Source organism: Blennius ocellaris (assembly GCF_963422515.1).
Source record: "Blennius ocellaris genome assembly, chromosome: 3".
In the NCBI taxonomy this organism is placed as follows: domain Eukaryota; kingdom Metazoa; phylum Chordata; class Actinopteri; order Blenniiformes; family Blenniidae; genus Blennius; species Blennius ocellaris.
Genome location: NC_137652.1, coordinates 22,329,339 through 22,348,651, shown reverse-complemented (window position 1 = coordinate 22,348,651; position 19,313 = coordinate 22,329,339). Strand labels below are relative to the sequence as shown.

Below are 19,313 nucleotides of genomic sequence, written 5' to 3'. Positions count from 1 at the left end.
CAGATGGCAGCAACACCTGTATCTGATAGATCTGGTCTGAATTCACTCAGATCATTGTGGTTGAATTCTTTCTGATTGAGATATCACATTGTACTTTATATGCACCAAGCCTATTCCAGCTATTCAAAACTTTCACTATATTGCAAGCATACTGTTGTCTCCTTCATTTATCTCATGTGCATTGGTGCTGCATTTTTCCTCAGACCTGCGTATACGAAGCGTCTCGTGGTGACGTTGCGCCACAGAAGTGGCGTAAGCAAAAGAAGAAGCAAACGGTGAGAAGCAATCATTGTGCCATTTATATGGCTTCTTGGTGAGATCGTTAAGGGGGTTACACTCTTTCTTCGATCCCGTCTTATTTCAAAGTTGACAGAAGCAATCTAACTAGGGCTGTGGGGTTAGGGTTTCCACTTGGGAAGGGTTAAGGTTTAGGGTCACACAACACATTTAATATGATTATTGATGGTCCATGTAACTACAGCTAGGTGCCGAGCAGTGTAAGCTTACTGCTACCAACATTACATTCTTTTCACATTAAAACCAGAGGAAGAGTTTGCGAAAACCTGCTAAAAGATACAGAAAGCATGTGACTCCAATGTTGCAAGAAAGTTTTCTGATTGCATGTTTTTCAGTATTCCTGCTGTTTCCGTGTAAACAGTTTTAAAAAGTTGTCATGTAACTGTGAATTTGTTTCGGATGCAAAAACGATGTGATTCCACTTGAAAGATCTTGTAAACAAGGCCTCAATTAGGATTACGATAATAGATCCAAACTGAGAAACTAGATATAAACTGTACACTCCTAAAACCAAATCGTTTTTATTACACGTCTGCCCATTACTGTAAATCACCTCCTTCTTATTGTCAGCCACCTGTAAATTCACCCGGAGGCCATATTTTATTGTCATCTCTTCTTTATGCTGAGTCTAGGGGGACAATTGCACCACGTTGCAGTCAAAACAAGGGAGCTCTCTAAGCCAAAGGAAACACATGTAAAGAAAAACCTTGGCGATGAATTACCCAGTGATCAGCAGAATGCAAATGTCAAGCGGATACAGCGAGCTCAGGCGGCATTTCCATATCAAACGCAGCCATCAATTCTTTCCTCGTCTGAATGCTAAATATGTAGCGTGTGAGTGTGCATGGCTGCGATGTTTAATCTGATGAAAATTCAAATGTGGGCTCGGCGGATGCAAATAATTTATTAAACATGTGTTCAGTTGAGTGTGTGAGCATCTTAGCGACTGCTGGTGCGTTTTCCCCCGAATAGGCCTGCAAAGGCTTTTCCATAAATCTTTGATTCGCTGCATCTATTGTATCATTGATCTGTGGAGAAACACATGTAGAAATGTGTAAACAAACTCCACAGATTAAATGTCTATTTCTTTGTGTCTGCCAATATGTCCGTGCATGCATGCGTGTGCATGTATATATTATTGGCTGAGTTTGTCTTTTAAGTCTAACAAGGTTAGGTACAGCGGCGCCACCATCCCGCTGCTAAGACCTTCACTGTAATCAGATTAAGCCTTTCCAATAGCAATTAATATTAGAGCATGTAAATTACTGTGGAGAAGAGCGGCGTTCCCTCAATGGACGCCCTGACCGCAGCTCGATGTCATCCTTTTCCTCAGGGGACGCTGGTAGTTGGAGGGCTGGCTTGTTAGCAGTGGCCTTTCTCTGTTACTTGTGCTGGATGGCTTCGGCTTGACGGGGACGAGGGAGGGAGTGGGGGAGTGGAAACGCATGGACAACCCAGTTTATTGGCCACCATTTGTCTCATTTCGTGGATTTCATGTCCTTCCAAACTGAGGCCCCATTTACACTAAAACATTGAAGTGAAAAGGGAAAACTCCTGCTGTGTTTTGGGTACATGTGCGGGTCTGTGCTCGGAGTCATTGAAAACACAACAATTTGAAAATTGCGCCCAAGGTGGAGTGAGTGGATGAACATCAACAACACATATTATTATTATTGTTGTTGTTGTTGTTTTTCTTTATTTCACCAGGTTTGATGTTGCCATAATGGACAAAATTTTTTTTTTATTTCAATGTAAAGATATTTTTTGATAGGCAGTATTGCTATATTTGAACATGAAAGAATGATTGGCACTTTTTCAAAGCTTACAGTCGTGTAATTCATGTCAGAATATTCAGACATGTTGGCAAAGTTTGAGCTTGAACAAAGGAAAAGCAATTATAAGTGAAAATCAAAGTGATGTTATCCCTCTATCGACTAGTTATTTCTTACATCTTATGAGCTGATAATTTCTGCTCTGGAGTGTTTTTAAAGATACTTTAATTTAAGGACTGAAATCAACTATAAAAACTGGAGCTGAGAATTTCTTCCATTTCAAACTCATAATGTGGGCTTTGAAGTATGAGCAGTGTATGTGAAACAAAGGCATGCGTGTGAGGTTCAGTGGAAAATTCTATGTACATAATAAGGAATAGATAGCACATAAAACTTCTAAATAAATAACATCCCCCACATATGGTAAATATGTCTGCCCTGCTTCTCTCTCCACCTGCTGCGGCTTCTCCCAGCGGTTCAAATACTTCCATAACTAACCAGCCAGTTACTTTGCAAGCTTATTTCCCACAAACTTGGGCTCACAGGTTGGACTTCAGCCTGAGGGACTTCTGGGGGATTTCAGGGGTCAGGAGGGTGTATAGACCGTGCAGTCTGGTCTCACGGCTGAATTTTCTGGCATAAAAAGGAAGGGTGCAGTGGTTTTCAGTCACAGCGTGACGTGACAGGGTGAAATCCTGAGACAGAATCAAAGAGGACAATCCCTGTTGATACATACATAACCACATTTTGGTTTCCTCTTTGAACATGAATATCCCTCAGTAAGCGTAGCTGCTAAAGTTAGCATGCTAACCAGCTCGCCCCAGCATATCCAGTCTGTGTAAAACTCCTCATCTCGTCTGTCCTGCAGTGTCAGGAGGAACGGACTTAGGACAGACTGAATCGCCACCTCTACCTAATTCACAAAAGTGGCATATCTTACAAAATCTTTCAATTTAATTCTGTAACATTGAAGCCCAGTTTTCACCACAATGTTTTCAAAAGAAGACGAACAACATTAGTTGAAAACAGTGGTTGATGCCACTGAATACACAACTTTTTGAAATTGGCTCCCAAGGTGAAACTTTTTGAAAACGCTCCTCGGCCGTCTCTCTGGAAACAGGGAAAATAGCAATTTTTCAAAAATGCTGACACTGTACATTCACACTATGGTCGTAGTAAAGAGTTCTTCTACACATATGTAAGTAGTGGACAACAATAACAATGTTAGAGTGTCATGATTCCCCATCCATATTCTCCTGAAACTTGGTAGTTTTACAGCTGACAGTCAAAACAATAACAACTTTACCAACTTTATTGTCTGTCCATACAAATGTGTGTATACCCGCTATTGTTAATATTTACAGCGTATTGTTCTCTGCAAGCATTTGTGTGTGGATTCTTTACAAAAACAACCCACAGTGCCAACTTGTGGCCCAAAATGAAAACATCCTTTTCAGTGTTTCTGTCATTTTCTTGAAAACTGACATAATTTTCAAATTGTTGTTCTGTAAACCCTAAACTTTTTTTGGGAAGTAAATCAAAAGTTCTTAATCCTGTAAAAAATAGCTGGACACATTGGCAAAGTCACCAGTCCATAAGTTGGTCGATCCTGCCTTTTTCTGTTTAGCTGCTATTAAGTAGCAGGTGTGTTGGGGTAGAAGGGTAAACTTGGCGGGCGAACATGTTGCCACAGTTCTCCTTGACCTCTTGACCTCTTCCTGATGACCATGAGTGTTGAGTTAATTGGTGCCTCTGCCAGTGAATGTGTGGCAGTGTTCTGGTCTGTCACTCTGCGTTAGTCCTCCCTGATAGATTGGTGACCTGTCCTTGATATCCCCTGCAATGTCAGCTGGGATAGACTGACGCCCCCCCCCCATGACCTCGTACTGATTGAAGACAGTTTAGAAGATCAATGGATGTATTTATCGCTCAGTCTTTTCACACAATGCCAGCAATCGTGTTTTTTTTCTACACGATTAATGTGTTTACGACCAAATCTCTCAAGTTGGCTTCAGACAGATGTGAACTGTTACTGAAACACGTCTCGCATGAACGGTAACCCTGACCTCAAGGCGATCTCTGGGATGATAAACGCTTTCAAACGCACTAACTGTTGTAAAGCTATCCTGGAAACAGTCTTGTTAGCATGATTTGATATTAGGTTTGTCTCTCGGTCTCAGCAATGCCTGAATGCTCCATTGTGATGCACATCCCAACGACGAATCCACTCACACTCGTACTCGTTCAAGCTGAAGTAACATCATATCTCAACACAGCTGGTGTGTACACAACCACACACACACACGCACGCACACAACGGCACACAAACGTGCGCGCTCACGCAGCCCTGAGAGAAAGAAGAAGTCTGTCCTCCGCCTGCCCTTCCCTCTCCGAGTTTTCCCTCTTCGAGCAATTAGGTCTATTTTTTGCGGCGCTCGCGTCCTTGTCATTAAGTCCAGCTCTTAATTGAACATGACGTCACGGGCCTTTGAGTCTGACATTACGAGAGGAGGCCTGAGGAATGTCGGGGAATTAAACAGGCTTCGTGTTCATTAGGAGCAGAAGGCAGCTCGCGATCAGTCTTTTAACGCCACGCACCGAAATTTTGATTTGAACGTCTGAAGAAAAATGTCGGCATTAAAAGCCGATGAGGAGTCGAATCTGATACGTCTGAATGGTTCATGTCACGCTACTTGATCCGTGGAGAAGAAAGAGATATATAATTTTGCATTCAGTGGGTGTTCCTTGCAGCAGAGCAAAACGTTACAGTGACGATTGGAGACATAATAGAACAAACATGTTCACCTCAATCTGGCACCGGTCAATGTAGAAAATATTATACAAAGTGCTAAGTGGCTGGAGAAGATGAATTTTCATCATCTCTGCTCTGAAACACAGATTTAGATTAATGCATTTGCTTACATGATATAGTGTGTACAGATACTGTTTGAAGTTCATGTCTTCACAGAAAGGCGGAACTAGATATCTGAAGGGGTTTCTTTGGTATCTGTATCAAGATGTTAGCAGCAGATCTTTTTGCTGCTGTAAGTTTTGAGGAAGAACATCCATGGATCAGATGTATTGTTGGAAAAAGGGCTGGAAAATAGCCAGAAAATTTCCATGTGAAGTTAGGCTGGGGAGTTTTGTTAAAATCAATCATTTTTGTTGTTGCTGCATTGATGCAGAATTGTCCATGTCGGCATTGCGATGCATCATAGAAATGATTAACTTCAACAACACTGACATTTACAAGTGATATATATTTTAGATGAATGTTAGCAATACATCAAATTTGTTAAATGTAATACCATGATGTAATGATGTAATCATAATAAGGTCTAAAAAGTCTTCAAAACAGTACACGGTCGATGCAAAAGTAGTTTGAATGCTTTTCTTCTCTTGTGCCAGAGGTAACCATCAAAAATACACCATTGGGGAATATGTTTTCTTAAACAATATAAAAATAGGTAGTCCGGTGTGGAAATGTACAAGCAGCTTTAACAGATGCAGAAGGTGGAGCCCTGACATCACATATTAAAAAAATAGATATTAGACAGAATTGTGTCTAATATCTACTATCCATCTATTTGTCTTTCGAAACAGGAGCTAGAAAGATGATGGAGGACCAATTTATCATGAAATGAGATGTGGAGCAGATAGAGATACGGTACCTGAAATTCAGATAATTGATGCACTGAAACTACAGGTTTTGTTTTTAATTTTGATTCATGACTATAAAAGCAGACTCCGTATGAGCTGAAAGGGAAGATCAGATGCATGTCCTGTTGAAGTTTATTGAAAGCAATATGAGCTCTGAACAGTAATTTAAGGAACCCTCAGTAAGCTAATGAATTAATCTTAAAACAATCTCAGAGGATAAAGTGTTTAAGTTCATTTGGGCATACTCATATACTTTCACTGTCAATTTTGGATTACATTTATGTTTAATATGGTAGAGACAAAAAAAAGTCAATTTAAAATTCACCAAAAAATAAATAAAAAAATGCAGACATCACTGGATGACATTTCTGACTAAGACAAGAGAATCCAGTCGGAACATGTCAAAGGTACCCTGCAAAAGCCAGCTTGCCAATTATTTTTATTTTGCATAAGCTGAAAGTATTTTCCAGCCTCAGAAGTTAATTGAGAGTGGCTCAAAACTGGCTGTTCTGGTGATAAAGGTTGCAGGATTTAAGATCTGCTCTCAATAATCTGTCAAGATTAATCGACAGCCTTCCAATTTGGCTTTACGTCGTCAATTTTCTAATTAAAGTCTCGTCACTGGAGGATGCAGTAAGCAAGGCTGGAAGCCGAGAAAATTCAAACAAAACAAAACAGATAAACAACTAAACAGGGGATATGATTAAGGTTCTTTCAGTTTTTAAGCTTTTATCTATCATATGATGAACTCCACCTGCACATGTAATCCCCCCCAACCCTCTGTCCGGGAGTAAATCTACAACAGCGGCCTGAACTGGCAGCTGTGTCCCAGCAGAGCTCTGTGGCCCGTTCCACTACCTTGAGACGTCAGCACGGAATTGATCTGTGGGTAATCTCCTCTCTTCCCCTCGGCCCTCGAGCTTCTTCTGGTGAGGAACGATTAAAGAGCCCTCAGAAAAACACTCTCAGCAGCATCAGCACCCATCAGTATGACTCTACGCCGTAACTCATGCCGGTGGAGTGCAGTGAAATGCGTGTGCATATGCACAATCAACTACACGTTTAACTTATTGATAGAAACTAATTCCGAGAAAGAACAAACGTAACATGTGAATGAAGTGTTACTTTTGTTTCTTATTGAGTCTTTAAAGGGAGTTTGGACAAAGTTTCGGTTTAAAACTGATCAATAAATCAAATTACAGAGGATCATTACTCCTCTTGTTTAGTCTTCATCATAATGAATATCATGTCAGTTTAATTAAAGCTGAAGATTTCTTATTTCTACAACTACATTTCAGTGAGATTTGAAGATCTGTCATCAAAATAATCACATGCAAGTAATGGGACTGAATATTTGAGCACCTTTTATTCTTGCGGTTACTTTTAATTATCTCGACCTATACAAAACCGCTTGGATAATTGAAGGAGCTGTTTTAGAAATTAATCTCCAAAATGATTATACACCAACAAAATAAGTAGAAAAATGGAAATGGACTCATTTTCCATTAAATATTTTTGAGAATATGAGTACTACTGTCCTGCATTATAATGAGTCAATTAAGAAAGAAGAATTAACAAACGAATGAATAAACATTTTCTAGACTCATTATGTAAATGTTGTAAATTCATATGTACTTTGCATATGTTAAATCATGTTTTGTTTTTCCAAATATTTTTATGGTAAATAAAAACAAGTCCTGGAATAGTTGAGTGCTAAAATGACTAAAAGCTGTTTGTTATTATGCAAAGTATTGTGCGTTGCATTAATACAACAAATTAAGCAAAACGTACCTCTGGGTTTAGCAAAAAACGTAACCTTTCATTTGAGTCACCAACAGGCAAAGAAGGGTCAAATAGTTGGATCCTTATTTTTGTTTGAGAAAATAGAACAGGAAGAGATGTGCACGTTAGCAAATATGGTCTGATTAAAAAGTTAAAGTTGTATCCATATTTACAGATGCTTAGAAACATAAGAAGAGTCACTGCTAACAGTCATTATGAACTTTTTCTCCCAGCGGGGAAGTGGATGATGACAAACTAATAGAATAGGAATACTTTGTTTTTTTACAGAGGGACATTCTTTTAAAGCACGGAACAGATAAAAAAAGAAATTTAAATATCAATAACACATTCTAAAAGTTAAATAAGCAATATTAAATATTAATAATTACAGGCTTTACAGTGACTAATATAAGCACAGAAGGAATTAAATTAACCAAAACACAGCAAGCTTGAAGCAAAACTTCATAAAGCTCCAGTCCTAGCGCATCATTTAAAATTCACAAATAACTATTAAAAATCTTACCTTTGATCTTATATTCCAACTTTGTGTGTGTGTATATATATATATATATATATATATATATATATATAGGACTTAAACTCACTCAGATACTCGAACAAGGAAAACAGAGCAAGCAAGCTAAAGTGCAGCTAACAGCTATTCACTGTGTAAAGACTTAATGCTGACAGTAATACTTAATATGCAGGTCTGATCAAAATGTAGGGAATTTTTACTGTTCAGCTTAAACAAACACATCTGCATTCTGTTTATTACATTTCTTTTATCAATTATTCTAATTACACAGCAATTCCATTTATTTTTAAAGATATTCATAATCCTATAAATTAGCCAGCACCTCTGACCTGCACTGTACACACAGTATAGTTGCAGCCTTGCGGTAATTTAGACTGTCTTTGTGGAGTCTGCTGTGGCCCTCATCATTATCACTACTGCTACCGCTCCTATTTCAGGATCTGCATAAATAAAAAAGTAAAAAGCAGCGAGCCGTAATTACTCCCATCCGGTAGATACGCACTATCACTCACTTCAAGATCATTATAGTCAGCACTGGAACTTGTTAAGCTTATATCCACCACGAAATGAACACCCTCATCGTTAATGAGTCCGTCTCAGCTCCTCCGTCCTGGTTATGAGTGTCCTCCAGGTCTGAGCCGCCCTCAGCTGAGGAGGCAGGGAACAGCACCCAGCGGGCTTCTCGCAGGCAAATTACTCCTAAGTCTTTAACAAGTAAGCCATCTATTAAAAAAAAAAAAAAAAAAAAAGGTCGGCAAAAATGAAAAACAAAACAGCTCATTAAAAGGAGCGGAATATTTTACAGTTCATACTTTTTACATTTATAATCTTGATATGAAAATTGTCACTATAAAGTAACTTTGAGCATGTTTGAAGGTTTTTTTTTGCTGTTGTTTTTAATTCTCTTGGGTTATTTATTCTGAAGACAGCATTTTACAGGGAGGGTTTGATTTTTACGAGCAAAAAGAACATGTAAACTTACACACTTTACTGCAAGGCGAGAATGCTAAAGTGTTTTTCAACATCCTTTCTTCAACTTTTATTCCACAAAAGAATTGTAGTCGAGTTAAAAGTGTGATATCGCCATGTCCAAGTCCATTTGTTGCCCAGTAGCAACTGTAGAATTGCTTAGGAATATTTTGAAAGCTCAGTGACAATATTTGTTTTAATTATTTAAACACATTTAAAAAAAAAAAAAAACCTAAATGCTTCAACACACGTATTCTATAGCTGTAAAAACAAAGCTGTGATGTTTCTTAAACATACATTCTTGAGATATTGAAAAGTGATATTGATTGACGTTAGAAAGACAGTCCACAACGTTGTCTTGTAATACCACATTTTACCACAAGATGGTAAACAACACTCATACATCTGGGATGCACTCAGTAAATATTCTAAGAACCAAACTACAGCAAAAACTACAAGACTCAGACCTCTTAACACACCGGTCCAAGAAGCTTACTCAGCTCTTCTTTTGTTGCTATCTTGCATTTCTGAGTCTCGACTGCTCGAGATTTATTCACATGAAACATATTTACCTTTTATCCCTGAGTGGTTGCTGTAATTACTCACAGAAAAAAAAAAGGCTCTGGAGGGCAGTTAGTGAAAGGCAAACAAACACCTAAAACATCTGTCTCAGCCCCTAAGAGTTTAAGAAAATCAACAACAAAAAGCAAAACAAAAGTGAACTAATGAAGAAATGTTATGACTGTTCCCAGTAAAGAAACTACAGAAAGATTCACTTAACTTAAATCATCTTGCAGCTCGGGCGGTGTGGTGGAGCTCTGTTAGCATCTGATTATAACTACACTGAAGATTTAGAGTGTGTTCAAGCTGAAGGATCAAAACGAAAAAAAAGTTCAATCTGCCCGATAACTTAACAAGTTCTGCAGTTAGATACTCACTGACAGGATCCAGATTCCTGCAGATTAGTTTTTCTTCAATGGCTTCCTGTAAAATGACTTCCACAATGAATTTTTTACACCATCCCCATGTCCATGGGAGACTGTTGACATTAGCTTTTTCTTCCGTGTAATGCAAACATAATTTGCCATTAAGATTATATTTTTACTAATGCAAATACAACTGGATCAGGCAAAAGACACAAAGAAATCAAAAACTTCCAGCAGCAGAAAGATTCCTTCAAAGAGATGCTTTCATTGCACACGTTAGTTAACATTCCCAGCAAGGATGAATGGATTTCTTATACAACACATGTCCACACTAAAACAATGACATCTTATCATCTGTCTCTTCACTTTCATGTGTGGCTGTGGCTCAGTTGGTGGCATTATTCTCCCAATTGGATCGTTACAGGTTCGATCCTCCATCTCTCCTTATGTAGAAGTATCTTTGATCACGACACCCAAAATGGCTCCCAGTGGATGTATTGAGCTCCTTGCATGGCGGCCGTTACCACTGGTGTGTGTGGAAGCGTCTTACAATATAAAGCACATTGGGGACCGATAAATCAGTGGAGAATCACAAGATCGGTGAAATCAAATGATATGCTTGATGTCTTCTCTGGTTTTAGTGTATCTGACAGCGTTACAGCACTGCTACAGACCCGGTTTAAATAAGACAACCTTGTCTGTGGCTTTCTTGTTCAGTTTCTCATAAAAGATTTCATGAGCTTTTTATTTTTTTACACATGTGGATCAGATGGATGCCTCAAAGTACTTTACTATGTCCTCCCCATATATGGTAAATCCCAATAAACCATACAAGAAGCTCCATTTCCATGAGCAGGAAGTGAGACTTTACTTTTTTGTTTCACCAAGGAGATGGACGACTGAACCACAAACACCCGGATTGGACAAAGACCTGCTCTACTAACTGATGTTTGTTGCCTGCCAAAATTTGGACAGGCCAAAGACCCCAAACACTTTTACTCATGTACCAATCGATGGGCCCGAAGTTGATGGCAATCTGCGTGAGATCGATCCAAAGCAGGATCACACAGGACAAAATCTAAATCCTCGCGAAGAACCCAGCGCTAAAGAACAATATGTTCACTCCTGCCAGATTTTCGGACAAATCACATATCGAGAAAAATAACCAATGCCTGCTGGGTTTTTTTCCTTTATAGCTTGAATATTAATCTCTCAAATACATCCTATACCAACAGAGTAAGGAAAAGGGGACCAGGTTTTACAGACTTCTTTCCATTTAATAAATATGATTGTAAATGCATAAAACAATTACACACAGCACAGTTGAGGTCGAACAAAAACACTGTAACACCTTACCGTCTGTTCTTATACAAAAGCTGTACAGTAATAAAACTTTTTTTTTTTGTTGGTATTAATATTTCTCTACAAAAATAATAATCTTGCTAATTCTGCAGGGAGGAGGAGGAGGATGAGGATGAAGAGGAGTGGCGCTCGGAGCGAATTCCCCGCCACGTGCTGCTTCCCTGGAGGCTCAGCGCTCCCTCACATTGGCGTGACTTCCTGTTCTTTTGACCCGTCCTCCTCCCTCTGAAGCCCAGATCCAGTTATTACGATAACCCTTCAGATGTCAGAGCGGTCGGGGTAAATTATGTCTTGATGAGGTTTTCAGCTTTCTGCGGTTTCGGCCCACAAGCTACTGTATATCTATATACAGCTATAGAAAACAGAGCCAGAGAGAGATAAAGAGGAATGGAAACTCCCCGTTCAAAGTATGTCGCACACCAGTTAAAACTGCCACTTTAAGAATTCCGTTCTTGCAGTTTGACACAGAACCAATCGTCCTGTCAGGTAATAAAATATAATTATAGCCCAACTTTTTTTTTTTTTTTTCAGAAATCAGAACCAAACCCTAAAACCCCATTTATACGCCAAGGTTTCAAGTGAAAACGCATCATTTTTGAATTTTCTTTTCATTTTACCTTTGAGTTTACACGACAAAGGTCTGAAAATAATGTAGTGAGTATGTTGGGCCACTAGTGGGTGGTGTTTGTTTTACCAACAAAACCACACACATGAATGCAGAGTATAATATACTATAAACATTAACAATGGAAGTACGGGTAGACGACCAGGTTGGATCGTCGTGACCGACTGTAAACTATAATATATGAATATGGACTGGGGGTCATGACACCCTGGAGGAAACTTTCTTGTCCATCTGCCGAGCATGTGCAGAAGAACTATTTACTAAGGCCATGGCGTACATGCACTTCCACCATCTAAATGACGACGGAGTCACAAAGTTGTGTTTTCAATGGCTCCCAGCACCGTTGTCGTGTAAATTGACACACAAAACAACCAAAGTTTTGTGTTTTCACTTAAAATCATTGTCATTTAAACAGGAAGTCAAACGATGCCTTTCAAAGAATCCAGTGCACCTGGAAATGCTTCATAATGTCACATCTGCACGGTCCAGTATCACGCTTAAGGGTTAGTTCAAATACACTTTCCTCTGGATTTGTACGTCCTCCATTCTCATACAAAAACAAATCTGGCAAAAAAAAAAGAAGTTCTCTCAGAAGATTTGAAAGCCATCAATCAGACATTTCCACGTGTTAGATTTCACAGTGGCCGAGCACCGGACAGCTCTCCGCTCTTTCCAACAAGCTAAACCACCCGTGCAGCCCGCTGGCACCCGCGCTCAACTTCTCCGTAATGAGCCGGGATGACGACTGGCGCCACGGCTCCGGCGCGTGGCGAGACATTAGCCTGAATGTGTCACCAGCCTCATCCAGCCTGACGGGCTGCGTTAAGTATTCAAGACGTCCTCTCGCCGCTTTCAACAGGACGCCGTTAATGTGTCCCTGAAACGCACTCGTCCATCTCTCTCTCTCTCTCTCTCTCTGCCTGTCATGCTCTCCGGATTGCCTCCTCAACGTGAGCCTCCTGGAGCTGCTCTCCGCCTCCGTCAGCACCTCCCGGCCCAGGACGCCTCCTCACGGTGGGATATTCGTCCTGTCGCCCTCCTTCCCTCCTCCTCTCCTCCTCCACTCAAACCTTCCTCAAGCCCCAGAAGGTGTGTTGACATTATGGGATCGCTTGCAGCCTTTCCGAGAGTTATTCCCAAGCACAAAACATCTTACAAACTGGTATCGTTTCATAAATAGTACCAGAAGCATTAGATTAACAGCAAAAGTTGAAAATTAATTTTTTTAAAGAAAAATGAAAACTCCCATCAGACTGTTAAATTAAAATCCACCCCCCAAAAAAGGAAATACTCGAGTAGAAAATGTGTATTGTGCCATAAATCAGCTTTCTGAAGTTCCCTATTCATATTTTATATTTCTTTTTAGTATGTTATTAAAATACACAAATTTCTAACAGACATTCATGATTTACAAAGTAAATGTATAATTCACTGTAATATCATAAAAGTATATTCATATGAATAAATAATACACTACTGCCGTTAGCTTCATAGCACAGCAAACCGAGCTCAGATATGTAAGCAAACTGCTTGATTCATGTTTTCTCTCCAGTTCATGCTGGCGCTCCTTCACCGCCGTGTTTGTTTTTTTTTTTTTCTCTCCACACAGCAGATAAATCAAATGGACTTTTAAACAATGTCTCTCGGATGTATGGCAAAAGAAAAAAAGAGCGAAATAGAACAAAACGACCTGTACACAGTTTGTTCTGGTTCGAACGGAGCACAGTAGTTTGTGTCAGCAGGGTCCAACATGCACAGGTAATAAAGCTCGAAACCATCGTGTCCCAAAAAATGGTAGGGGAAAAAAAAGAAAGAGAAAAGTATCCAGGGTGAGCCGGTCCGGTTTTCACACGATGTACGTGGGGAGTTCTGTGGAGAATTTCACATGTACATGAGGTCTCATACATCCTGCAGGAGGAGAGAGGACAGAAAGCACAGAATCAGACGTCTCTCCACGGGTCAAGATTTGATCATTTAGACGAGGTCAGTGTACAAATTCCAATCCTAAAGTAAAAAAAAAAAACCCACATCTTTAGAAACCAACATAGGGAGCACATGTAAACCCCACACCGAAAGTACAACCTGGACTTTTGCTCTATTCAAAATTAGCCCTACTACATTACTATGTTATTTTTTTTTTTACATGTATTATCCCAAAAACTGCTTCAATATAGAAAAGTAGACGTTCTGCAATAACAAGCGGATTTTAAAGCCAACATTGACTCAAAAGAAGGAGAGACAGTGGCTCAGTTAATTTAGTATGTATGGTAACAGGTACAGAGTTAGTGATTTGATTTAGTAAATAGTTATTAACTTAATGCTGCCAAAAGTAATGAGATTATTTTAGAGAAGCTTTCTTTTGGTGCTTTCACAGTGCTTTCTTTAATGGTTCGTCAACACTGAAAGTTCTCCCTGGTGGTGAATGAAATTAAATTTTGACTGCAAATTAGTTTAAAGCTTTTTTTCAATCAACTTTGATAACTTACAAAATGATTTATTCTAGAAACGTTCAGGTTTCATAGAAAATACTAATCTGTACTGGATATGTAAGAGCCAATGCTGAGTTATATAACATCAGCTACAGTCAAGAAATGGTCATGTTAACATCAAATATGTAATGCATGTAAAAATGAGCAAGAACTGTGACAAAGTTAATACAAGATTTCAGCATTTTCAACCTCACAGAACATATGATCACTATCATATGATGCTATAACATCAACATTATATATAAATGAGAAATACTTTACCATGACATACAGGCGACTCATTAAAATATAAATGATGAATGAATATGAAAATGGTAAAAAAAAAAAAAGAAGAAGTAATGTCACAGATCTCAGACCAGCTGAACATTGTTTTGTTCTGCAGACTTTTGATGCAACAGTAAAGACAAAAAAAACCCCTCAAAATTATTTTAACAGCTTGAGGTCCAAGTCCATGTATGGGTTCACTTTTGAAGGTAGTCCGATTACAAATTTCCTCTCAATCGATCACGTGTGTGTTTTGGGTATAACGTGATGCATCAGTCAGCTCGCTGTCTTGTACCTCTCAGAGAAGTGCAAGTACTTCAGAATTGTGAAACTTTTGACTCGTCCCTTCAGAGGAATCCGATTACCTCCTGCACAGAATGACAGCTGTGATGGGCCCGGGACGGAGTTTGACCGCTGTGTGACAGCTCAGAGGGGAAAACTTCACAAAGTGACCTGCTTTTAGATCCACACTGGTTTCATTGTCCAGATGCTCTGTGGCAGGGACGGTCATGGCGAGTGCCGCGAAAATTGTTCTTTACCAGAAGGTCATACTATCAGGATATTTAAGAATATTCAAGAATTGGAGCCAATGGGATCATTTCCACCTCTCAAATGTTTACGAGTAATATCGGGTTGAGTTGTGGTAAACTGACGTCTCTGTTCCATCGTCTCCCATTCTGCAAAGATGGTAGACTTCAGGAGGTTGATGGGCCGATGTTTCCCCATGTGTGGTCTGGAAGGAAACGGATAATTATAGCCATTTTGGATAGAGGCTAATGCTAACTAGGTCTGATTTAGTTCAGGATTAAGGAGACCCCTCCTCCAGCAAAAAGGAGTTTATGTCATAGTAACCATGAGGATGACAGCTTGGGCTAATATTAATCCCAATGGGAAATACGGTACCTCCACCCTTGATGTTGAAGGAGCTCTACTCCCAACAAAAAAAACTGGAGTTTCATTTAGGCATTTTAGCAGCTTTATACAAGACATAAGACAGAACCATTTTTTTCTTCCATGCGGTCTCAAGGATAAAAACCGGGTGGCGTCCCAGTGAAAGACAAAGCTTTGATCGTACCACCAAGAAGGAGCTGCAGTGTTTGTCACACTCAGTCTAGCCTAGTTCTCCTGCTGACTGGACCACTTCACTGAGGAGCACACAATGAAAAACAGGATGAGAGAGATGAAACGACATCAACACGTTGAAGATGAAATGTGCGATGGAATCGAAAGAAACACAAATGACAATTTTTTTAAAAGGAGGACAGTTACCAATGGGCCGCGAGTTAAATTCTGTGTCCAGAATCTCCAAAGAATGGACCAAGTCCCGCTGAGAGCTGGGCGTGGCCACTGTTGGATCAGCTGGACTCATCATTTCTTGTTCTTTTTCGTTCTGCATCTGCGCATAGACGTTGAGGCCTGGGATCTTCCTTGAGAAAAGATTTACAGTGAGGCAACGGGATAAAGAGAGCAGCCTATACAGATCAGCCATAACATTATGGCCACTGGCAGGTGAATGCTACAAGAAGTCAGGTTTGTTTGGCTTAAAACGATGGACCTACACAATAATTGGCAGGTGGTCATATTGTAATGGCTGGTCACTGTACAGTAAACCAAACAGTGAGGGCACAATGTTTGGATCTCTGTAGCAAGAAGAGGATTATTACTGGATGTATTTGCATGTGTACTCGATTTCTCCTCACAACATGGTGCCGTCTGAAATTGTTTGCATGACAATCACTTTACGCTGGAATGCTGGGGAGCACAAAGTCTGTAAATGTGATGTTTCATCCCGCCTCTGCTTGTCTGTAAATCTTCATGACCCTTCACGTTGTTTGGCTTCAGTGCGGCAACTCAGCAAGGAGACATAATTTAACATTTGAGAAAGGTCAATTGCCGACGTTCAAAGGGCTTAATATTGATAGCAGCCCAACACTGACTGGCATTTCCTCTGTAAAGAATGACCTGATAAAAGAATTTCTCCAGGACCCCCACAGATGTGTGAGCCAGTTCTCCCTCTCGCGCCGCAGACATTTGACAGGCAGCTATCAACCTTTACCGCAGCCTCTCCGGCAGCTTTTGTTTACCGAGCTGTCAGCACGTTGGTACGTGACGACTATATAGACATGACATTTCATGAGCACTTTACCTCTTGAATTTGTAGATGACAAATACAGCTAAACCCACAACCACTACTGATAGCAGCATTAGCATGGCAGAGCCACTGTGGTTCTCGCTGGTGTCCACTAGGGGCGCTGCAGAGACAAGGAAACAAGAGGCGTGGAGGCATGAGACGTACGGCATCAAGGCTCAGGTTGTATTTTCACTCAGCTGAATCATGCAATGAGCAGTGAACAGAAAAGACACCTTTTATATGAATCATAAACAGGGCACAAAAAGTAGGGAAATGTGTGTTCGGTACATCGTAGTTTGTTACTGATGTTTCCCGGCAATAATTCACTGCCTGCTTATTGCCCTTTTAAGAAGACGCCACATATGTTGGAACATGCATTTGTGGGATGAATGTGGGTTACCCCAATCCCAAAAAAAATGTGCAGGATCTTTTCAACCATTTCCACTGAAGCCCAACGCGAGGAGATGAAGTCAGAATGGGGACAAGGTTTGGAGAACTTTATCCTGACTTCTCCATCGGTAGAGTGTTTTGATAAAAGTAGTGTGACGATATGGAGTGGCAATTGCCTCACTGGGGAATCAAGATTTCAAGTTGGACACTCAAACTAATCAGTCCCTTTAGAGTTGATGCAGCCACTCAAATGACTTGTGAAATATTCTTGGTATTTTATGAAACGTGGTATTTTGGAGACCAGGAACTGGCCTGACCTGAATGACTGAAAGCCTCCATAGTCAATGAGGTCTTGTGGATCCTATTGCATTGTTTCACTTTATTTCCCAATATAGTTTGGTTTTTTGCAATAATCTCACAAACACTTTTTTTTTAAATTCAATCAATCAGATTTATTGTCTGTAGGTGTAAATCTGAGTGAATGAATTGACCACGTAATCACATAACCATTGAAGTATCCTTCTTTATGTCAGTCTCTATTGGCAACCATACTCTAGGACACCTGCTGTCTGAATAAAATCGGTGTATAGGATGGGTTGATACGGTTCGATTTGCAATGAGTGACAATCCATCCGTCCTCAGCCTGGTACTGACCCTTTTCCTTGGCGACGACAATGTTTTGAACAGTTCAACTGTGTTGAAAGTTGGTCGCACACAATTGGAAACAAGTTGGGACAGAATAAGATGACGGAGCCCTTTTTTCCAATTACAAATGGAAAATGTTCATTGCGTTTGACGACTGTTTACGTGACAATGGCGATCGGATTCACAGAAAATTCAACATTTTGATCACGGCATTTCAAATACACCTCGACTCGGTCTCTGTTGAAATGGCGGGAAAAGCAAAATTTCTGCATGTTCCTCCCAGATGTGGCATCATTCCAAAGAGAAAAATAAACTTTACGGAATTATTACAAAGAAGCAACATGTTCCAACATAGAAATCAAGCATCAAACAGAGATTTCCTTACTTTTGCGCTGTTTGGATGAATCAGTTAAATATTCAGTAGTATGGACTTCTCTTACTCTTTATCTTATAAGCCTCTTTAGGACAGAAGCAGCATCCCCAAAAGGAAGAGGCACACATACTTGTAACGATGCTCACTCTCTGAATGTCTCTGTGTAGCTACATGGTGGGAGCCAATCAGACACAGGATTGAGGCTGTTAGTTGATTCGGGGGCAGGAAGAATATTAAAAATATACCTCACTGTCCACTGTATCGAGGTCTTTAGATCATCTACATGCTTTATGCTCTGTCCCGTTCACTACAGTATTTACAAAAGACCCCCATAGTGGGCGGGGTCGCTCGGGTTGTTTACCTGCTGATAAGTGGGCCGCGTACACAGTGACTTGCACTCCAGGCCGCAACGTGAACTGGACCAGGTTCTGGTTCAAGGCGCCGAGCAGAACCTCGGAGAGCTGACGAGACAAAAAAGGAAGGGACATTTTGAGAAGCTTTGTTTTTGCATGAATCACCTCATGACTTGTGAAGGAGAACGACGCCCAAGACGATCATATCTCGCCTTTCTTGGGGGTTTGGGTTTTGTCATTTATTTGCTGACATTTTAGAGCGAGTTTGTTTAAAGTCCCGATCAATCCTGCTATGTCAGAATGAAAAATAAGTGAGTCCAGAAATCCCTTGGGCCTTGACAGCACCTCCGAAGGTTTTTGGCTTTGACTGGCTGCTTAGTCAGCTCCTGAGTGACAGCCGGGGCACAGATAGAGGAGAACATATCAAAAGTGTGGCATGAAAACAAAAGTTTGTTAAAGTGAAGAGACAAAGACGCCTAGAACAAAGTAACGACTCCATGTTGCTGCTCTGTCTCACTTATTACATCTGTATTTCAAACAGAAGCACCGAAACCACACCTGAAGTCATTCAACAGTTAAAGCCACTTTTGAAGGGGAGTACAAAATGTTAGTTCCTATGTAGAACGCAGCAGTTCAAACTTCGCAATAAAGCTACAAACTCATTTTGATCATCAATTTTTCACCTACTTGCACGTTTTCATTAACGCTGCGAACTGAATCTGATCAACAATTTTCACATG

General features: G+C 40.1%; 1 protein-coding gene across 3 annotated transcripts in view; it reads right to left on the bottom strand.

Moving 5' to 3' along the window:
* Window positions 1–11,251: 11,251 nt before the first annotated feature.
* Window positions 11,252–19,313, bottom strand: part of sorcs1 (sortilin-related VPS10 domain containing receptor 1) — a 194,518-nt gene continuing 186,456 nt past the window's right edge. For 2 of the 3 annotated variants that reach the window (XM_080518788.1, XM_080518789.1), the window contains exons 24-27: window positions 18,582–18,681; window positions 16,828–16,933; window positions 15,951–16,108; window positions 11,252–13,836 (exon numbers count right to left, since the gene is read on the bottom strand). In XM_080518788.1, the coding sequence (XP_080374914.1) occupies window positions 13,775–13,836; window positions 15,951–16,108; window positions 16,828–16,933; window positions 18,582–18,681 (426 nt within the window). In that variant the 3' untranslated portion in view covers window positions 11,252–13,774. Of the gene's footprint in view, window positions 13,837–15,756; window positions 15,827–15,950; window positions 16,109–16,827; window positions 16,934–18,581; window positions 18,682–19,313 lie in introns of all 3 variants that reach the window. The other variant, XM_080518790.1, reaches the window with a different exon arrangement.